Source organism: Oncorhynchus mykiss, chromosome 9 (genome assembly GCF_057628025.1).
Source record: "Oncorhynchus mykiss isolate SJ-2025 chromosome 9, ASM5762802v1, whole genome shotgun sequence".
NCBI lineage: Eukaryota > Metazoa > Chordata > Actinopteri > Salmoniformes > Salmonidae > Oncorhynchus > Oncorhynchus mykiss.
This window is the reverse complement of record NC_143030.1, coordinates 73,067,399-73,090,293: the sequence shown is the minus strand read 5'-3', so window position 1 is coordinate 73,090,293 and position 22,895 is coordinate 73,067,399. Positions and strand designations below refer to the sequence as shown.

At 44.8% G+C, this 22,895-nt stretch overlaps 1 protein-coding gene and 1 pseudogene across 2 annotated transcripts in view; one reads left to right on the top strand and one right to left on the bottom strand.

Annotated features, from left to right (window-relative positions):
* The window catches only part of LOC110532734 (disco-interacting protein 2 homolog B-A), a 107,092-nt gene that overhangs the window by 18,682 nt on the left and 65,515 nt on the right, over positions 1 to 22,895 (top strand). For both annotated transcript variants that reach the window (XM_090185756.1, XM_090185755.1), the window contains exon 2: positions 19,974 to 20,045. In XM_090185756.1, coding sequence (XP_090041882.1) covers positions 19,974 to 20,045 — 72 coding nt within the window. The remainder of the gene's footprint in view (positions 1 to 19,973; positions 20,046 to 22,895) is intronic.
* Positions 3,254 to 4,072, bottom strand: LOC149981328 (uncharacterized; annotated as a pseudogene).

The following is a 22,895-nucleotide window of genomic DNA, read 5'->3' as shown; positions in this document are numbered from 1 at the left end:
TACAGAGGTAGCCATTACTCCAATCGGTCCTCCTGAAAAACAAATTGTCCCGCCGGATATATTATCGAATAGATATTAGAAAAACACCTTGAGGATTGATTATAAACAACGCTTTCCATGTTTCTGTCGATATTATGGAGCTAATTTGGAATATTTTTCGCCGTTGTGGTGACCGCAATTTCCGGCCGATTTCTCAGCCAAACGTGAAGAACAAACGGAGCTATTTCGCCTACAAAAATAATATTTTGGGAAAAAATGAACTTTGGCTCTCTACCTGGGAGTCTCGTGAGTGAAAACATCTGAAGTTCATCAAAGGTAAACGATTTAATTTGATTGCTTTTCTGATTTCCGTGACAAGGTTGCCTGCTGCTAGCAGGGCATAATGCTATGCTACGCTATGATAAACTTACACAAATGCTTGTCTAGCGTTGGCTGTAAAGCATATTTTGAAAATCTGAGATGACAGGGTGATTAACAAAAGGCTAAGCTGTGTTCCAATATATTTCACTTGTGATTTTCATGAATAGGAATATTTTCTAGGAAGATTTATGTCCGTTGCGTTATGCTAATTTGTGTCAGGCGATGATTACTCTCCCGGATCCGGGTTTGAGAGTCACAAGAAGTTTTTAAGAGGAATGTTAGATAATGTATAGAAACACATTTAGGCATATTTTTGGGTCATAAAGTACATTTGAAAATTGCTATTTTAACAAGTGTGGAAGGACCACAAGGGGGCAGGCTGGGCTCACGGATAGTAGACATATTCTCCTTCCCCTATAAGAGAGAGTATAGAACCAGCAGAGGAGGGGGGAAAAAAAGAGACAGAGGAGCTATCCATGAAGAACCACTAAGACGGTGACAATCTCGTGACTTTTGTTGTAGTTTAAAGATAATCGTATTGTGTTCCTGTTTCATCTGGAGAAGAAGATGGATGTTTTTCCTTGGGAGATTTTCTTTGATTTATGTTGGAGTGTTTGTGTTGACCCAATGCCCTCAATAGAGAACTGTGTTCAATCAAGAAAACCTACTCCTGACTCGTTTATTCCACCTTCCCGCTTTAGAGTGACGCCCAATTACTTGGTCCGCTCACACAAGCTAGCTGACTAGCTAACATTAGCCAACTAGCTATACATTTAGCTTGCTATATGGCCGTTTTGACATTTGTATGACATTTTAATTAATGTTTAATGTTTTAGGGACCCTTCAGCAAATCAGGATGTCATCTAGTGACATCCAAAGGATGTAAAGAGTCTAGCTAAAGCATTTACTTCAAATTGAATGTACAATTTTGTAAGCTTTCCTTGCTGTTCATAAATAAAAATAAAAAAGAAGTCAATCACTTATCATTTTTCTTTATTGTAGTAATGTTAGAGATTGAAGATATTTGCCAATGCATGTAACATAGCCATAGCTAACTATTTTCTTGCTTAGTGTGTAGTGCAGGATAAAGAGACCTGTATTCTATGGATGTGTAACTATGTAGCTGCTCTGTGTATGGACCCTAAAACGTTTAGAATAAATATTAGTTCAGAACAGTGGTTTTAATTGTTTTAGCTACAATGGTAAGGACTGAGTGACAGACATATGTCTGTTACATGTCAAACTGCTATGGAATGAACGTCCTGCTTCAGTACTACTCCACAGAGGATGACCACCCCCAGTGAAGGTAGGAAACAACACCTCCACTTCTCTGATCTTCAACACAGGGGCCCCGCAAGGATGCTGTACTCCCTGTTCACCCATGACTGCGTGGCCACACACGCCACCAACTCAATCATCACGTTTGCAGACGACGCAACAGTAGAAGGCCTGATTACCAACAATGACGAGACAGCCTACAGGGAGGAGGTGAGAGCCCTGGTGGAGTGGTGTCAGGAAAATAACCTCTCCCACAATTTCAACAAAATGAAGGAGCTGATCGTGGACTTCAGGAAACGGCAGAGGGAGCAGCCCCTATCCACATCGACAGGAACGCAGTGGGGAAGGTGGAAAGCTTCAAGTTCCTCTGCATACACATCACTGACAATCTGAAATGATTCACCCACACAGTGTGGTGAAGAAGGGGCAACAACGCCTCTTCAACCTCAGGAGGCTGAAGAAATTAGACTTGGCCCCTAAGACAATTGAGAGCATCCTGTCGGGCTGTATCTCCACCTGGTACGGCAACAGCACCGCCCACAACCACAGGGCCCTCCAGAGGATGGCAGTATCTGCCCAACACATCACCGGGGACACACTGCCTGTTCTCCAGGACACCTACAGCACCCGATGTCACAGGAAGGCCAAAAAGATCAAGGTCATCGACCATGTGAGCCACTGCCTGTTCACCCCGCTATCATCCAGAAGGCGAGGTCAGTACAGGAGCATCAAAGCTGGGACAGAGACTGAAAAACAGCTTCTATCTCAAGGCCATCCGACTGTTAAATAGCCATCACTAGCCAGCTACCAACCGACTACTCAACCCTGCGCCTTAGAGGCTGCTGCCCTATATACATATACATGGAATCACTGGCCACTTTAATAATGGAACACTAGTCACTTTAATAATGTTTACGTACTGCTTTACTCATCTCATCTGTATATACTGTATTCTATTCTATTGGATTGTAGTTGTTTTATTTAATCAAACCTTTATTTTACTAGGCAAGTCAGTTAGGAACACATTTTTATTTTACAATGACGGCCTACCCTGGCCAAACCCTTCCCTAACTCAGATGACGTTGGGCCAATTATGCACCGCCCTATTGGTCTCCCAATCACGGCCGGTTGTGACACAGCCCGGGATTGAACCAGGGTCTATAAACCAGGGTAATATTTATATAAACTCAGCAAAAAAAGAAACGTCCTCACTGTCAACTGCGTTTATTTTCAGCAAACTAAACATGTAAAGATTTGTATGAACTTAAGATTCAACAACTGACACATAAACTGAACAAGTTCCACATTCAAGAACTGAGACATAAACTGAACAAGTTCCACAGACATGTGACTAACAGAAATTGTATAATGTGTCCCTGAACAAAATCTAAAGTAACAGTCAGTATCTGGTGTGGCCACCAGCTGCACTAAGTACTGCAGTGCATCTCCTCCTCATGGACTGCACCAGATTTGCCAGTTCTTGCTGTGAGATGTTACCCCACTCTTCCACCAAGGCACCTGCAAGTTCCCGGACATTTCTGGGGGGAATGGCCCTAGCCCTCACCCTCCAATCCAACAGGTCCCAGACGTGCTCAATGGGATTGAGAATCCGGGCTCTTCGCTGGCCATGGCAGAACACTGACATTCCTGTCTTGCAGGAAATCACGCACAGAACAAGCAGTATGGCTGGTGGCATTGTCATGCTGGAGGGTCATGTCAGGATGAGCCTGCAGGAAGGGTACCACATGAGGGAGGAGGATGTCTTCCCTGTATCGCACAACGTTGAGATCGCCTTCAATGACAACAAGCTCAGTCCGATGATGCTGTGACACACCGCCCCAGACCATGATGGACCCTCTAAATCGATCCCGCTCTAGAGTACAGGCCTTGGTGTAACGCTCACTCCTTCCTCCGACCATCACCCTTGGTGAGACAAAGCCGCGACTCGTCAGTTAAGAGCACTTTTTTGCCAGTCCTTTTAAGCTGCCAGTCCACATCTGCTAGTCCTGTCCTGTCTAGTCCAGCGACGGTGGGTTTGTGCCCATAGGTGACGTTGTTCCCGGTGATATCTGTTGAGGACCTGCGTTACAACAGGCCTAAAAGCCCTCAGTCCAGCCTCTCTCAGCCTATTGCGGACAGTCTGAGTACTGATGGAGGGATTGTGTGTTCCTGGTGTAACTCAGACAGTTGTTGTTGCCATCCTGTACCTGTCCCGCAGGTGTGATGTTTGGATGTACCAATCCTGTGCAGGTGTTACACGTGGTCTGCCACGGCGAGGATGATCAGCTGTCCGTTCTGTGTCCCTGTAGCGCTGACTTAGGCATCTCACAGTGCGTACATTGCAATTTATTGCCCTGGCCACATCTGCAGTTCTCATGCCTCCTTGCAGCATGCCTAAAGCACGTCCACACAGATGAGCAGGGACCCTGGGCATCTTTCTTTTGGTGTTTTTCAGTCAGTAGAAAGGCCTCTGTAGTGTCCTAAGTTTTCATAACTGTGACCTTAATTGCCTACCGTCTGTAAGCTGTTAGTGTCTTAATGACCATTCCACAGGTGCATGTTCATTAATTGTTTATGGTTCATTGAACAAGCATGGGAAACAGTGTTTAAACCCTTTACAATGAAGATCTGTGAAGTTAATCTTTTAAAAATCCAATTATCTTTGAAAGACAGGGTCCTGAAAATGGGACGTTTCTTTTTTTGCTGAGTTTAGTATATTTGTTTGGGTGGGAAATTTAAGGAAAGCTATTATTGCCATTAGTACAGGCATTGTGAAAAACACAAGGCTTGTCTTAAATGAATTACCGTTGTCCGTTTTCTGATGTGTGAGAGAGATGTCGTAATGTACCATTCCATAGGCCTAATTTAGCTCTCCCTACCATTTATTTGATCAGTTTTCGAGTGCCACTCCCCCACCAAGGGACAGTGGAAAATGAGGAGGAGGACTGGGGATTGGGCCTGTTTCACTGTAGTCATGTTGAAGTATTAATATAAAGTGATACAGGCCAGGGCTGAAGGCTATTTCAATCAGAACAACGAATTATCCTTTCTGTTCAGATGAGCTCAACGTAACTACAAATAGGACAAATCTTCACACCACCACCCACTACCATCCAGGGAATGTGCCAAATGCCTGATTTGGTTTGGCAAAGATTTAGTCCGAGGCTCCCTCTTGATCTGTAAACATGTTGAAGATAATCTGTTTAAAACCTGTTAAAGGTGAGGTGATACAAGTTCATCTACCATGTGGGCCTGCACACCCCAGCCAGAGCTTCTATTAATGACCATCCAGGGACTGCTAGTGCTTCAAATGCCTAGTTGGCTTGGCAATAATGAACAATGATCTCTTGAGCTGAGAAAACAACATGTTGGCTTAGTCTGAATCTAATGGTGATGGAAGTTCTACTGTCATGTCTGTATGCTGTCGCCAGAGATGAGCTAAAAATATCAATCTATGGGTGGCTAGTTCCTCTCCTGTCACCCCCTGTGTGTGTGTGTCAGGGTTTCCATTAGCCGGCAATTGACAGCTTTTGGCCCAATAATATAAAAAATGAAAAGCTGATTTATTAAAGCTGTTGTCGGTCAAAATGATAGAGAGAAAACAACATTTGGAAAAATAATGCTTTTTATTCATTGATGGAAATACCAGTCGATGTAAATACACATCATGCTTATCGGTCTACAGGTTAATTTGCATAATTGTGTGGAATTAAATTGTCCTGTGTGTATTTTCTGTGTGCATCTCATTTATCCAACACAACTATCACATGTGCACAGCACACAGAGCCTCTTTTCAGAGGGATTTCTCCTGCAGCTCCTCAGCTGGTTGCTGCTGGAGTGAAACATCCTTTTATCAGCCCATTCATTGCACAACAATTCTAAATACAATCGCGTCTTAAAACCTTTTTTGTGCACGATTTTAAAAATAGCTTTTATTTGTATTTCTCAAATGGTTATTGAAGTGCACCTCACATTCACAATTCAACTGCAGGCAACAGGCTAACAGTGTGTCATCCACCTCTTTAAGGTGTGAGCTGGAGGCTGTATGCATTTTGAAAAGATACTTAATTGTTTAAAACCTAAATGTTTTATTTCATATTATGAGGCATTTCTTACCTTGCATCAAAGTAGTCTGTAGGCAAAATCCCACCAATTATTTTCTAAAGACTTAGGCGGTGCAGCTTACATTTTACCCTACCATTTCTACTGTTCTGCTTGCCAGTTAGGATTTTCATATGTGCATTTTCATGGAACAGTTTCATTTACATAATAACATTTTTGTTTCTCAATCATTGTCACATGGTTAAAATCTAAAAGTTAAGTCATGCGAATCACTCTGTCACAAAGAACACATTGATACACCGTCGTCCATTGCTCTTTCACACCAAGGATTGGTGATTATCGAGAGGATGGTTGTAGAGATTTTTAAACTTGCTTACTGTGAAGAACTATAGTTTTAATAGATAATCTGCAATAGATGTTAAAAACCACTTTCCTACATTTCCGCGCAGCAGGCCAGGTACTCCTAAGCATGCTCAGGCACACACACGTGCAATCCCTCAACATTTTCAGGACAAAGAAACCAGACATATGCTCATTGGTCACATGGAGCAGTCCACAGAGCCATTCTGTAGAGAGACTTGCCTGTATCTTTGCCACACACCCCTCCCTTTTTTGTCTCAACATTTGAAATTCTACTCGAGACACATCTTCACACACATATTAGATGCTTTTCACTTACAGCCGCAACTCAATAATCAGCTAGGCTTATTGCCACGCTTGCTGCCCAAATTGCGTCCGTCCCAAACAGGTTTACGAGCTTGTGATCTGAAATAATCCACAGACATTTTTTAAAAAGAAGCTGAGGATCCTTGATTCCTCATCCGTCTAAGTCATGCATTCTGGTGAAGTCTTTTCAATACTTTTTATTTGTATTTCTGTTTCGACAGGAGTAATTATAAAATTTTAGCAAATGTATTTCCATTTACAGGGTGTTCGGTGGGTGTTTTTGTCCTCTGTCCTCACACAACTAGCTGCAGTGTGGTCAGGGAACACACACTGGGTGCGAGGACTGACTGCTTTACATGATTGACATGGTGCTGAAACAGGGTTCTGAACCAGGAAGCACAGTCAAATTACACCTCTTGGCTACTAGCATATGAATACTGGCTGTGTCTGAAAACCCATACTTGCGTTATAGATGGTAGGCTATATATGCTTTAAAAAAAAAGACAAGACAGACCAGATTTAAAAAAACAGATGACATCAATTGTCACTTTCAACCACAGCCTCAAGAACAACACAGAGGATGCATTGTTAGATGCATTCATGCTCTAAAACGAAAAAAGCACTGTTACTAAATATGTATTGTGTTACATTTATACCGAACAAAAATATAAATGAAACATGCAACTGAGTTACAGTTCATATGAGGAAATCAGTCAACTGAAACAAATGAATTAGGCCCTAATCAATAGATTTCACATGACTGGGAATACAGATATGCATCTGTTGGTCACAGATACCTTTAAAAAGAAAAAGTAGTGGTGTGGATCAGAAAACCTCTAACCTTGTTCTGAACACCTTCAAAACAAAGGTCACATGGTTTGGTAAGAAGAATTCCCCTCTCCCCACCAGTGAGATTACTACCTCTGTTGGTTATGTTATGAGGGGCATGATCATCTTAGTTATGAGGGGCATGATCATCTTAGTTATGAGGGGCATGATAATCTTAGTTATGAGGGGCATGATAATCTTAGTTATGAGGGGCATGATAATCTTAGTTATGAGGGGCATGATAATCTTAGTTATGAGGGGTATGATAATCTTAGTTATGAGGGGCATGATAATCTTATGAGGGGTATGATAATCTTAGTTATGAGGGGCATGATCATCTTATGAGGGGCATGATCATCTTATGAGGGGCATGATCATCTTATGAGGGGCAAGATCATCTTAGTTATGTTACGAGGGGCATGATAATCTTGTGTTATGAGAGGTATGATAATCTTGTGTTATGAGGGGTATGATAATCTTGTGTTATGAGGGGTATGATAATCTTAGTTATGTTATGATGGTGTTTTAATTGTGTAATTTACTCATGTTTAGGTAGTTTGCCCATTGAGCCAGTTGGCCCCAGTCAGTTAGGAGACTGTTTTCCCATCAACACATTCCTCTAGTTTGTGTCTAAATAGCACCCTATTCCCTATATAGTGCACTACTTTTGACCTGAGCGTTATGGGCCCTGGTGAAAGTAGTGCACTATTTGAGGCTGTGAATGAAGTTCCATTTGGAATGCATTCCTGTAGTCTCAATACACTGGAAGCTGCTTGTGGCAGGCGAGATGCTCATATCCTGCCTTCTGGACTCTAATACATACAAATTGCAGCAAGTGTTGTTCACAAACAGTTGGTGATGTAGACTTGCCCATGTTGCCCGGGTCATTTCCCGCTCTGTCTTCCCAGATCCAGGCCTAGGTGTCTGGGGTGTGATGCAGGCGGTGCTGTCTTCCCAGCTCCAGGCCTGGCTGTCTGGGGTGTGATGCAGGCGGTGCTGTCTTCCCAGCTCCAGGCCTGGGTGTCTGGGGTGTGATGCAGGCGGTGCTGTCTTCCCAACTCCAGGCCTGGGTGTCTGGGGTGTGATGCAGGCGGTGCTGTCTTCCCAGCTCCAGGCCTGGGTGTCTGGGGTGTGATGCAGGCGGTGCTGTCTTCCCAGCTCTGGGTCTGGGGTGTGGTGCAGGCGGTGCTGTCTTCCCAGCTCTGGGCCTGGGTGTCTGTGGATGTGGTGCTGTGTGGCAGTGCCAGTCTTTGCTTGTTGTTGTTGTTACAGTACAGACTCTCTCTCTCTGTCTCAGTTAATGACCCAACAGCACTCTGCTCCAGGCCTGGGTGTCTTATTTACAATTACGGCCAAGCCCAGACGACACTGAGCCAGTTGTGCGGCGCCCTATGGGACTCCAAATCACGGCCGGATATGATACAGCCTGGATCCCACTGTCTGCCACAGTAGCAAGGTCCAAGAGGCTGCTCTAGGTCCAAGAGGCTGCTCTAGGTCCAAGAGGCTGCTCTAGGTCCAAGAGGCTGCTCTAGGTCCAAGAGGCTGCTCTAGGTCCAAGAGGCTGCTCTAGGTCCAAGAGGCTGCTCTAGGTCCAAGAGGCTGCTCTAGGTCCAAGAGCCCTAAACAGCTTCTAACTAATAAACAAAAGTGAAATAAACAATAAAAATGCAACAGTAAACATTACACAAAGAATAAAGACATTTCAAATGTCATATGTGCAAATAGTGAAAGTACAAAAGGGAAAATTAACATAAATATGGGTTGTATTTACAATGGTGTTTGTTCTTCACTGGTTGACCTTTTTCTTATGGCAACAGGTCACAAATATTGCTGCTGTGATGTCACACTGGTATTTCACCCAGTAGATATGGGAGTTTATCAAAATACGATTTGTTTTCAAATTCTTTGTGTATCTGTGTAATCTGAGGGAAATATGTGTCTCTAATATGGTCCTACATTTGGCAGGAGGTTAGGAAGTGCAGCTCAGTTTCCACCTCACACTCAGTCACTAATGTATTTCATTCTACTTCCTGCCCTTCCTCACTTTTTTATATATTTTAAAAGTTCACATCTCACAAAATGAATGTGTCACCTAAAAAAAAAACCTTTGCAGTAGTTCTGTGATAATAGTAGTTGTTCCACTAAGGAATGTCAAACAGGGCGAGGGAAAGAGCTGTTAGTGCCTTCAACACAAAACACACAACACCCGTTGTTGAACTTTGGGTTTCCTCTCGCTCTCTCGCTCTCTCTCTCTCTCTCTCTCTCTCACACTCACTCACACACTCACACTCACACTCACACTCACACTCACACTCACACTCACACTCACACTCTATTCAATTCAAAGGGGCTTTATTGGCATGGGAAACATACGTTTATGTTGCCAAAGCAAGTGAAATAAACACTAAACAAAAGGTGAGAAGAAACAAAAAACAGCATCAGCAAAACCGATGTTCATAACAGTAAACATTGCACTCAAAAAGGTAAAAAACAACAACAATCTAGGCATTTCAAGTGTTATATTATGAGCTATGTACACTGTTTTAGTAATGTGCAAATAGTTGTAGTACGAATAGTAGGGGAAAATAAATGAGAAATATTGTTTGTGCTACACTGGTTTCCCTTTTCTCATGGCAACAGGTCACACATCTGGCTCCTGTGACTGCACACTGTGGTATTTCATCTAACAGATATGAGAGTTTATCAAGTTTTGATTTGTTTTCTAATTATTTTGTGGATCTGTGTAATCTAAGGGAAATATGTGTCTCTAATGTGGCCATACCTTTGTTTCCACCTCCATTGTGTGGGCTGTGAGCACATAGCCTGTCTTCTCTTGAGAGCCAGGTCAGCCTACGGCAGCCTCTCTCAATAGCAAGGCTATGCTCACTGAGTCTGTACATAGTCAAAGCTTTCCTTAAGTTTGGATCAGTCACAGTGGTCAGGTATTCTGTGACTGTACTCTTTGTTTAGGGCCAGACATTCTTCCAATTTGCTCAGTTTTTGGTTGATTCTTTCCAGGGCTGGGTGGTGTATCATATTTGACGATATACCGGTATTGATGCACAGACTGTTTTGGATTTCTACTTTACCTTCTATAACGGTATTTGAACGTATGGTTTGTAGAAGGTGCTATGCCGTGGGTAATGTCTATTTTCATAGTTTACAACACTACTTGAGTCATCTCTTTCTGCTCTCTCACCAGGCTGCTTTCCACACAGACCTAGCCCCACCCCCTGTCACTCAAGGAGCGCGTTCGTTGTTCCTCAACCACCAGACACTTGCTTTCTGTCTGCATGGTGAATGCAGCACATGCAACAATGTTGATGACAATGATGTTTCCACTTTGCTTCTTAACCAGTTGCGACGAGCAAACCCGGATCCGGGATCCTATTTATAGCCTCAAGCTCATTACCATAACGCAACGTTAACTATTCATGAAAATCGCAAATGAAATGAAATAAATATGCTAGCTCTCAAGCTTAGCCTTTTGTTAACAACACTGTCATCTCAGATTTTCAAAATATGCTTTTCAACCATAGCAAAACAAGCATTTGTGTAAGAGTTTTGATACCTAGCGTAGCATTTAGCGTGCAACATTTTCACAAAAACAAGAAAAGCATTCAAATAAAATCATTTACCTTTGAAGAACTTCGGATGTTTTCATTGAGGAGACTCTGTTAGATAGCAAATGTTCAGTTTTTCCAAAAATATTATTTGTGTAGGACAAATCGCTCCGTTTTGTTCGTCACGTTTGGCTACGCAAAAAAACTGTATCCAGGAGTGTAATTATCCCCGCAAGCTCATTAGCATAACGCAACGTTAACTATTCATGAAAATCGCAAATGAAATGAAATAAATATATTAGCTCTCAAGCTTAGCCTTTTGTTAACAACACTGTCATCTCAGATTTTCAAAATATGCTTTTGAACCATAGCTAAACAAGCATTTGTGTAAGGGTATTGATAGCTAGCATACCATTAAGCCTGGCATTCAGCATACAACATTTTCACAAAAACAAGAAAAGCATTCAAATAAAATAATTTACCTTTGAAGAACTTCAGATGTTTTCAATGAGGAGACTCAGTTAGATAGCAAATGTTCAGTTTTTCCAAAAATATTATTTGTGTAGGAGAAATCGGTCCGTTTTGTTCTTCACGTTTGGCTGAGAAAAAAACCCGAAAATTCAGTCATAACAACGCAAACTTTTTTCCAAATTAACTCCATAATATCGACAGAAACATGGCAAACGTTGTTTAGAATCAATCCTCAAGGTGTTTTTCACATATCTATTCGATGATAAGTCACTCCTGGCAGTTTGGTTTCTCCTCTCTTCAAAATGGAAAAATGCGCGCACCTGGAGATTGCGCAATAGTTTTGACGGAGGACACCCAGCGGACACCTGGTAAATGTAGTCTCTTATGGTCAATTTTCCAATGATATGCCTACAAATACGTCACAATGCTGCAAACACCTTGGGGAAACGACAAAGTGTAGGCTCTCTCCTTGCGCATTCACAGCCATATAAGGAGACATTGGCACACAGCGCCTCAAAAATCTGGCTCACTTCCTGTATGAAATTTCATCTTGGTTTCGCCTGTAGCATTAGTTCTGTGGCACTCACAGACAATATCTTTGCAGTTTTGGAAACGTCAGTATTTTCTTTCCAAAGCTGTCAATTATATGCATAGTCGAGCATCTTTTCGTGACAAAATATCTTGTTTAAAACGGGAACGTTTTTCATCCAAAAATGAAATACTGCCCCCAGAGTTTCATGAGGTTAATATAAAACCTCAGGCGCTTTATAATGGCAATATTAGGTTGTTTGCTGATTTAAGAAACACAAATTGTGTTAGCTGCTAATCACTAGTTAGCTGGCTAGCTAGCTAATCAATGTACTGAGTCAAGGCAAACTTAGCTAGCTAATACATCCTGATACCAGTGCTGGTGTAGGCCTAAATCAGCATGTTTGTTCAACAGTATATTCTAAATCAAAGCGGAATAGGCGAAGCATGTATATGTTGGCTACATGAAGAAACAGATTATAGGGTGCCCTAGGAAATGCTGACCATCACTTTGGTTCCTACCCTGTCACAATAACTCCTCCCTGGCATTTTCATTTGTTGTCATGTCAAACAACACTGTATTCAAAGTGCCCACTATTATTTAAATTCTAACTATAGAATTAGAATAAACATTCTCGTTCCATGATTCCAACAGTTCACCCAAGTGTTTTGATCTAAATCGCAAGTCTAACATTTTGGTAAGAGGTAAGGCCTCGTTTTCTTGTCCATATCGTGCAGCCCTACGTGGCAGTGTGGAAATGATCTCAAATGAGTGCTGGAAATGCAGGAAACTAGTTTTGGTTGAATTGAACAGCATAAAACTACCGGACGGGAGAAAGCCATTTTGAAATCACTTAGAATGTATGTGTTGCCCATACTCATAAAACGTGTATTATTCAACAATCATAAACTACCATTATACTGTTATATGTCAACAGAAGAACAAAGACAGTGATATGATGTTTGGGCCATATCGCCCAGCTCTAATTATTTCTAGTGTGTCCAATTAGTTTTTTGTCTTTTCTCAATTTCGTTGATCTAATTGTGTTGCTGTCCTGGGGCTCTGTGCTGGCTGAGGGGACTTTTCTCTAGGTTCCTCTCTCTGTAGTCGAGGGCTTTGTGATGGAATTTGTAGGCATCACTTCCTTTTTAGGTGGTTGTAGAATTTAACAGCTTTTTTCTGGATTTTGAACTATCACACTCTCTCCCTCTCCTCCTCCCTCTCTCACTCTTTCCCCTCTCCCCCTCTCTCACTCTGTCCCTCCCTCCCTCTCTCTCCCTCCTCTCTTCCTCCTCTCCCCCTATGCCTCTCCCTCCCTATCTCTCAATTCAATTCAAGGAGCGTAATAGGCATGGGAAACATGTTAACATTGCCAAAGCAAGTGAAGTAGATACAAAAGTGAAAAAAAACAATCCATTGAACAGTAAAAATTACACTCACAAGTTCCAAAAGAATAAAGACATTACAAATGTCATATTATGTATATATTCAGTGTTGTAACAATGTTCAAAAGGGAAAATAAATAAGCATAAAAATGGGTTGTATTTACAATGGTGTCTGTTCTTCACTGGTTGCCCTTTTCTTGTGGCAACAGGTCACAAATCTTGCTGCTGTGATGTCACACTGGTATTTCACCCAGTAGATATTGGAGTTTATCAAAATTGGGTTGTTTTTGAATTCTTTGTGAATCTGTGTAATCTGAGGGAAATATGTATCTCTCTGGTCATATATTTGGCCTGATTTTAGGAAGTGCAGCTCCGTTTCAACTTCATTTTGTGCACAGCGTGCACATAGCCTGTCTTCTCTTGAGAGCCAGGTCTGCCTACGGTGGCCTTGGTGGCCTTTCTCAATAGCAAGGCTATGCTCACTGAGTCTGTACATAGTCAAAGCTTTCTTTTAAGTTTTGGTCAGTCACAGTGGTCAGTGTTCTGCCACTGTGTACTCTCTGTTTAGGGCCAAGTAGCATTCTAGTTTGCTCTGTTTTTGCTCTGGTCACACCAGCCTCATCTCGGGAGTTGATAGGTTTGAAGTCATAAACAGCGCAATGCTTGACGCACAATGAAGAGCTGCTGGCAAAGCGCATGAAAGTGCTGTTTGAATGAATGTTTACTCGCCTGCTTCTGCCTACCACCGCTCAGTCAGATACTTAGATACTTGTATGCTCAGTCAGATTATATGCAACACAGGACACGCTAGATAATATCTAGTAATATCATCAACTAGTGATTATGATTGATTGTTTTTTATAAGATAAGTTTAATGCTAGCTAGCAACTTACCTTGGCTTACTGCGTTTGCGTAACAGGCAGTCTCCTTGTGGAATGCAATGAGAGAGAGACAGGTTGTTATTGCGTTGGACTAGTTAATGTAAGGTTGCAAGATTGCATCCCCCGAAATGACAAGGTGAAAATCTGTCTTTCTGCCCCTTAACGAGGCAGTTAACCCAACATTCCTAGGCCGCCATTGAAAAGAAGAATGTGTTCTTAACTGACTTGCCTAGTTAAATAAAGATTAAATAAAAATATTAAGAAATTGGCAAATCGGCGCCCAAAAATACAGATTTCCGATTGTTATGAAAACTTGATTTCATAACATTCCGATTAATCGGTCGACCTCTACCATAAAGTGTCCAATGTTGTTGGTTGTGTGGTTTGACCTCAGGCCAGTAAGTGTGAGCAGAGCCTGCTGAGCATCTGGTACATGCAATTGGCGCTTTGGCTAGTGTAAGAGTGGGGGTTGGGCCTGTTTGCCCGCTCACGGCCTGGCAGTATGTGTGACTTCCATGCTGAGGCCCTCGTTACAGGGGTGGGATGCATGGGGTGGGCAGGAGGGGCATAGGTCTGATCAGAGGAGGCCTAAATGGGGTGTGGGCATGGTTAACTTGGGGGGGTGGTTGATTGGGTGTGGATGTGGCTGGTGGTATTGTGGTCTCTGTGTAGGTCCGGGGGAAGAGTGTCTCGCTGGTCTGGGCGGGGTGTCTATGGATCTGTTGCTCCTGTGTGAAGTGTTGGGGCAGCGTTTGAGAGAAATGTCCTTTAGAGTCCGGGCGAAGGTGGGCAGTGCTGCCTTGCATGGGTAGACCTTGTGCTGGGCGATATGACGATTATATATATTATTACGTCTATCGTTTCATATTATGCTCGTTCATTTATTTTGTCGCAAATCACACTCTTTACGGCAATATTTTTTTGTCAATTGGACAATGCTTTGCGTGACGTGTGGAAGGACATTTGCAACACAAACAAACATGGAGGAGAGTGAATTTGACACAGAGCATGGAGACATGGAGCTCATACCTAAAAGAGGGGCAACTTCGGTCGCATGGACGTGGTTTGGGTATGAAAAGTCTGACACGGACCAGAAAACTGTCCTCTATAAAATATGCAGCAGGCCGGTCTCGACAACAAGCTCAAACACCACTAACCTCTTTTACCACCTACGCAAGAATCATGTGAAACAGAACGGAAAGAGTCTACGGATGAGACCCAAAAAAGTACAGTCGGGTGCTCAAAACAAACCCTCGACTCAGACGTTGCAACAGGCTTTTGCCCGCGGCACAGCATATGGCAAAGAACCATGAAGATGGAAGGAGAGAACAGCTGCAGTTACAACTTACATCTGCAAAGACATGGCCCAAATTTACACTGTCGGGAAGCGGGGGTTTCGTGAGTTGGTGCTAACATTCAACCCAAGGTACCACATGCAAATTGATATGTACACGTATTAATGCCAAAATAACATGCAAAACAGGCAAGCCCCCCAAAATATATATATTTTATGCCTATATTTATTTGGTTTGCAACTATAGTTGAAGTGTTTTCTATTTACCATTTTAGATTTTGTTACATGCTTAATTGAAAATTTGCACAGGTTCTAAATAAAATAAACAATAAAATATGACTAAGTACCTTTTTATTTATATAATTCAAAATGTAATAAGTAATAGGCCTTTACATGTGGTCATTTTATATAAACTATTTATTCATTGAATTGACAGAAAATGTGCTATATTGTGATATGTATCGTTATCGGGATATTAAATGACCTTTATTGGGATATGAGATTTTGGCCATATGGCCCAGCCCTAGGTGGACCTGGTCATAAAAGCTGTTCAAGTCCAGGGTGGAGTGGTGGGCCAGGTAAACATTTGGTTTTGAGGCACAGTCACGGGAAATACTTGTGTTTACCCGCTGTATGGTAGCTGTCTTTTCGTGGTAGCAGGGATGATCTAACCGCTTAGGAGAAGCTTTTTTAATCACTCCCTTGAGTGCTACGGCCACCCTTTCCTGCTGTGTTCTCAGGTGGTTTGTGCCTGTGTTTATTATTATGTGGCTGGGTGACCCTAGTTGGTCCTCAGACAGAAGGTCTAGGGGTTGTCGGGGGGGGGTAGCTCAGAGGGGGTGAGATCCCCTGGGCTTGGGGTTCTTCATTTGTCTATTCTGCTGTGATGTTTGCGTGGTCAGGGTCTGGGTTGGACTATTCTGCTGTGGTGTCGAGACTTTTGTCGGAAGCTGAGGTGGGCTTGTTCTGCCGGCTTCTCTGTGGGGCTGCCCACCTCTCTAGTGGGTTGTTCTCTGTCACACGCCATCCCCCTCACCCTCTCCTCCAGCAGTCGGATCCTCTCCTCTAGTGCTCTGTTCTTCTCCTGCTATTTTTTCCTGTTGAAGTTGACTCACCACAGTCTGGAGTGCAGATATGTCTCTCTCCACCTCCAGCTCTCCAGGTCGAGTTAAGGGGGTGTTGTTGTGCTGGACTTGTCTGGGCTGACTGGGGTGTAATCACCTGCCGTTCCAGCTCCACCTGCCTTACCATTAGCTGGGTTAATGTATTCTTCATTTCAATGAGGGGTTAGTACTCTGTACGTACGGGGAGGTTGACTTTCCGCTTGGGGTTGCTTGTCTGTGGGGTCTGGTCTGACCTGCTCGGGGTGGGGTATCTTTCTCAAGGGAGAGCTTCTCCTGCTGAGCTAATTCTTTGATTAGGTGAAAGTCCCGCAGAAGTTGCCTTGTACCAATACTGTTCCTGACTTACAGAGATTTATATTAGCTGACTCAGAGTCCTCGTTGTCTAGTATCCTGAGTTTCCACCCCTCGGTAGTGTGCTAATATAGCCAGGGATGGTCTGTGTGGAAGATGAGGTTGCTGATGTTCCCATTTTTATTATAGTCAGCAAAAAGTGTCTCTTGATTTTCCATAAGGAGCTTCATTTTGTGCTCTTTTCGTGTTTTATCATTCTTTACATACACATGGTACTGTATTTTAATTACCTTTTGTACAGCTGGAGGCAGCTTCTAAGGCCTCTCCATTTGGTTGGAGTAGACTGTTCGACTCCCCCCTCTATCCTGTCCCTCTCCTCCCTCCCCCTCTATCCTGTCCCTCTCCTCCTCCCCCCTCCCTCTCCTCCCTCCCCATCCTGACCCTCTCCTCCTCCCTCTCCTCCCTCCCTCCCCCTCTATCCTGTCCCCCTCCTCCTCCCCTTCTCTCTCCTCCCTCCCCCTCTATCCCGTCCCCCCCCTCCTCCCCCTCGCTCTCCTCCCTCCCCCTCTATCCTGTCCCTCTCCTCCTCCCCTCTATCCTGTCCCTCTCCCCCTTCCCCCTCCCTCTCCCCCTTCCCCCTCCCTCTCCCCCTTCCCCCTCCCTCTCCCCTTCCCCCTCTATCCTGTCCCTCTCCTCCTCCCTCTTCTCCTCCCCTCTCTATCCCTCTCCTCCTCCCCTCTCTATCCTGTCCCTCCCCTCTCTATCCTGTCCCTCTCCTCCTCCCCTCTCTATCCTGTCCCTCTCCTCCCTCCCTCCCCCTCTATCCTGTCCCCCTCCTCCTCCCCTTCTCTCTCCTCCCTCCCCCTCTATCCCGTCCCCCCCTCCTCCCCCCTCGCTCTCCTCCCTCCCCCTCTATCCTGTCCCTCTCCTCCTCCCCTCTATCCTGTCCCTCTCCCCCTTCCCCCCTCCCTCTCCTCCTTCCCCCTCCCTCTCCCCTTCCCCCTCTATCCTGTCCCTCTCCTCCTCCCTCTCCTCCTCCCCTCTCTATCCCTCTCCTCCTCCCCTCTCTATCCTGTCCCTCCCCTCTCTATCCTGTCCCTCTCCTCCTCCCCTCTCTATCCTGTCCCTCTCCTCCTCCCCCCTTCCCCCTCTATCCTGTCCCTCCCTCTCCCCCTTCCCCCCTCCCTCTCCCCTTCCCCCTCTATCCTGTCCCTCTCCCCCTTCCCCCCTCCCTCTCCCCTTCCCCCTCTATCCTGTCCCTCTCCTCCTCCCCCCTCCCTCTCCCCCTTCCCCCCTCCCCCTTCCCCCCTCCCTCTCCTCCTCCCCTCTATCCTGTCCCTCTCCCCCTTCCCCCCTCCCTCTCCCCTTCCCCCCCTATCCTGTCCCCTTCCCCCTCTATCCTGTCCCTCTCCTCCTCCCCTCTATCCTGTCCCTCTCCATCTCTATCTCTCTTTCCATTGTTATTTGAAACACTGTGTTATGTTCTCTCTCACTTCCCTGACCAACACGTCTCTCTCATCACATGTTTATCTTCCTCTATTCTGAGCTGCCTGACACCGGGGGGGGGGGGGGCAGGCACTTGTTGGCTTTGAGGGGCCACTTTTTATCATGTGGGGGGTGGGTGTTTGGTGCAATGTGTGCAAGCCTTTCGACTTACCCCACTCCTATCGCTCCCTGTGATGCTATCGCTGGTCACACAAGGGGATATGTGTGTGTGGTTTTTGGGGAAGTTTAGGGAATGTGTGGATTTACTCTGTGCAGTAGTGGGAGTGTTGTTCGGGGCCAAACCCCCAAAGCTGACCGCACATCCCCTGGAAGGTTTCAGAAGTGTATTATGATGCCTGAGTTTGGTCCAGTGGTTATAGTCACTGCTCTAGGTACCTATGCAGTCCCTTGCCTACGTGGGGTGCAGTCCCCTGCCTACGTGGGGTGCAGTCCCCTGCCTACGTGGGGTGCAGTCCCCTGCCTACGTGGGTTGCAGTCCCCTGCCTACGTGGGGTGCAGTCCCCTGCCTACGTGGGGTGCAGTCCCCTGCCTACGTGGGGTGCAGTCCCCTGCCTACGTGGGGTGCAGTCCCCTGCCTACGTGGGGTGCAGTCCCCTGCCTACGTGGGGTGGATTCCCCTGCCTACGTGGGGTGCAGTCCCCTGCCTACGTGGGGTGGATTCCCCTGCCTACGTGGGGTGCAGTCCCCTGCCTACGTGGGGTGGATTCCCCTGCCTACGTAGGGTGCAGTCCCCCGCCTACGTGGGGTGGATTCACAGTCCCTACGTGGGGTGCAGTCCCCCGCCTACGTGGGGTGCAGTCCCCCGCCTACGTGGGGTGGATTCCCGGTCCCCCCGTGGGGTGGATTCCCGGTCCCTACGTGGGGTGGATTCCCGATCCCCCCGTGGGGTGGATTCCCGGTCCCCACACTTCTATACATGATGTCCTCTGTCTCCCTTCTCATTTCATGTCTATCCCTGTCAATGAAGCAGGAACAATACAGGGGGAGTGTGATGACTAGACAGACTTTAGAGTTGGTGTTCTGTCTAGGTCGTCTCCAGGTCCTATGTCTTGATTGATAGTAGTGTTAGTGTGGTGACTGTCTTGTTGATTGATGGTAGTGTTAGTGTGGTGACTGTCTTGTTGATTGATGGTAGTGTTAGTGTGGTGACTGTCTTGTTGATTGATGGTAGTGTTAGTGTGGTGACTGTCTTGTTGATTGATGGTAGTGTTAGTGTGGTGACTGTCTTGTTGATTGATGGTAGTGTTAGTGTGGTGACTGTCTTGTTGATTGATGGTAGTGTTAGTGTGGTGACTGTCTTGTTGATTGATGGTAGTGTTAGTGTGGTGACTGTCTTGTTGATTGATGGTAGTGTTAGTGTGGTGACTGTCTTGTTGATTGATGGTAGTGTTAGTGTGGTGACTGTCTTGTTGATTGATGGTAGTGTTAGTGTGGTGACTGTCTTGTTGATTGATAGTAGTGTTAATGTGGTGACTGACTGGTGACTGTGTGTCTTGTTGATTGATGTTAATGTGATGACTGACTGGTGACTGTGTGTCTTGTTGATTGATGTTAGTGTTAATGTGGTGACTGTGTGTCTTGTTGATTGATGTTAGTGTTAATGTGGTGACTGTGTGTCTTGTTAATTGATGTTAGTGTTAATGTGGTGACTGACTGGTGACTGTGTGTCTTGTTGGTAGTGTTAATGTGGTGACTGACTAAGGTGTGTGTATCTTCTTCTCTTCTTCTCTGCTAGGTGACATCACACAGAAGGGCTATGAGAAGAAACGAGCCAAGCTGCTGGGCCCCTTCCTCCCTCAGATCACCAGTAAGACACATTTCTTCCTCCTCTTCTTTCTCCTTTCATCTTCCTCTTCCTCCCTCAGATCACCAGTAAGACACATTTCTTCCTCCTCTTCTTTCGCCTTTCATCTTCCTCTTCCTCCCTCAGATCACCAGTAAGACACATTTCTTCTTTCTCTTCTTTCTCCTTTCATCTTCCTCTTCCTCCCTCAGATCACCAGTAAGACACATTTCTTCTTTCTCTTCTTTCTCCTTTCATCTTCCTCTTCCTCCCTCAGATCACCAGTAAGACACATTTCTTCTTTCTCTTCTTTCTCCTTTCATCTTCCTCTTCCTCCCTCAGATCACCAGTAAGACACATTTCTTCTTTCTCTTCTTTCTCCTTTCATCTTCCTCTTCCTCCCTCAGATCACCAGTAAGACACATTTCTTCCTCCTCTTCTTTCTCCTTTCATCTTCCTCTTCCTCCCTCAGATCACCAGTAAGACACATTTCTTCCTCCTCTTCTTTCTCCTTTCATCTTCCTCTTCCTCCCTCAGATCACCAGTAAGACACATTTCTTCTTTCTCTTCTTTCTCCTTTCATCTTCCTCTTCCTCCCTCAGATCACCAGTAAGACACATTTCTTCCTCCTCTTCTTTCTCCTTTCATCTTCCTCTTCCTCCCTCAGATCACCAGTAAGACACATTTCTTCTTTCTCTTCTTTCTCCTTTCATCTTCCTCTTCCTCCCTCAGATCACCAGTAAGACACATTTCTTCCTCCTCTTCTTTCTCCTTTCATCTTCCTCTTCCTCCCTCAGATCACCAGTAAGACACATTTCTTCCTCCTCTTCTTTCTCCTTTCATCTTCCTCTTCCTCCCTCAGATCACCAGTAAGACACATTTCTTCTTTCTCTTCTTTCTCCTTTCATCTTCCTCTTCCTCCCTCAGATCACCAGTAAGACACATTTCTTCCTCCTCTTCTTTCTCCTTTCATCTTCCTCTTCCTCCCTCAGATCACCAGTAAGACACATTTCTTCCTCCTCTTCTTTCTCCTTTCATATTCCTCTTCCTCCCTCAGATCACCAGTTTGTAGTTTATCCATCTCTTATACTTTCCGTCTTATTCCTTCCCCTTCTCATCTTTCACTTCTCTTCTCTCCTCTTCCTTCTTCTCTCTACTTCTTCTCTCGACTTCTCCTCTTCTCTCTCCTCTTCCTTCTCCTTTTTCTCTCTCCTCTTCCTTCTCCTTCTTCTCTCTCCTCTTCCTCCTCCTCTTCCTTCTTCTCTCTACTTCTCCTTCTCTCTACTTCTCTACTTCTCCTCTTCTCTCTACTTCTCCTCTTCTCTCTACTTCTCCTCTTCCTTCTCTCTTCTTCTCTCTACTTCTCTTCTTTCTCCTCTTCCTTCTTCTCTCTACTTCTCCTTCTCTCTACTTCTCTTCTTTCTCCTCTTCTCTCTACTTCTCCTCTTCTCTCTACTTCCCCTCTTCCTTCTCTCTTCTACTCTCCTCTTCTCTCTACTTCTTCTCTTCTCTCTCCTCTTCCTTCTCCTTCTCTCTCCTCTTCCTTCTCCTTCTTCTTTCTCCTCTTCCTTCTTCTCTCTACTTCTCCTTCTCTCTACTTCGCTTCTTTCTCCTCTTCTCTCCTTCTCCTCTTCCTTCTCTCTTCTTCTCTCTACTCTCCTCTTCTCTCTACTTCTTCTCTTCTCTCTCATCTTCCTTCTCCTTCTTCTCTCTCCTCTTCCTTCTCCTTCTCTCTCCTCTTCCTTCTCTTCTCTCTACTTCTCATGTTCCCTCTTCCTTCTCCTATTCCTTCTCCTCTTCTCCTCTTCTCCCTTCCTTCTACTCTGACTCCTCTTGACATTTATAATCCACGTGTCTCCTTACTGGGGCAGGTGACATAGAAGCATAGAGTTTTCAGCCTAACCCCAGACTCCAACACATGCCTTTTCAATTGAACTGATGGCAATGACCAAGCTCATCAACTATGTCAGTTTTGCACCAACAAGTCAAATCAAATGTATTTATAAAGCCCTTCTTATGTCGGGGGCGGCAGGGTAGCCTAGTGGTTAGAGCGTTGGACTAGTAACCTCAAGGTTGCAAGTTCAAACCCCCGAGCTGACAAGGTACAAATCTGCCGTTCTGCCCCTGAACAGGCAGTTAACCCACTGTTCCTAGGCCGTCATTGAAAATAAGAATTTGTTCTTAACTGACTTGCCTAGTTAAATGTAGTAAATAGTAAATGTAAAAAAAAAAAAATTAAAAAAAATGTCAGCTGATATCTCAGTGCTGTAGCCTAAAACCCCAAACAGCAAGCAATTCAGGTGTAGAAGCACAGTGGCTAGGAAAAAAACCCTAGAAAGGCCAAAACCTAGGAAGAAACCCAGAGAGGAACCAAGCCTCTTCCTCTTCTGGCTGTGCCGTGTGGAGATTATAACAGAACATGGCCAAGATGTTCATAGATTACCAGCAGGGTCAAATAATAATAATCACAGTGGTTGTAGAGGGGGCAACAGGTCAGCACCTCAGGAGTCTGTTGGTTTTTCATAGCCGATCATTCAGAGTATCTCTACCGCACCTGCTGTCTCTAGAGAGTTGAAAACAGCAGGTCTGGGACAGGTAGCACATCCGGTGAACAGGTCAGGGTTCCATAGCCGCAGGCAGAACAGTTGAAACTGGAGCAGCAGCTCGGCCATGTGGACTGGGGACAGCAAGGAGTCATCGGGTCTGGTAGGCATGGTCCTAGGGCTCAGGTCCTCCGAGAGAGAGAGAATTAGAGAGCATTCACACAGCACACCGGATAAGACAGGAGAAATACTCTAGATATAACAGACACATAAATTACTGCAGCATAAATACTGGAGGCTGAGACAGGAGGGGTCAGGAGACACTGTGGCC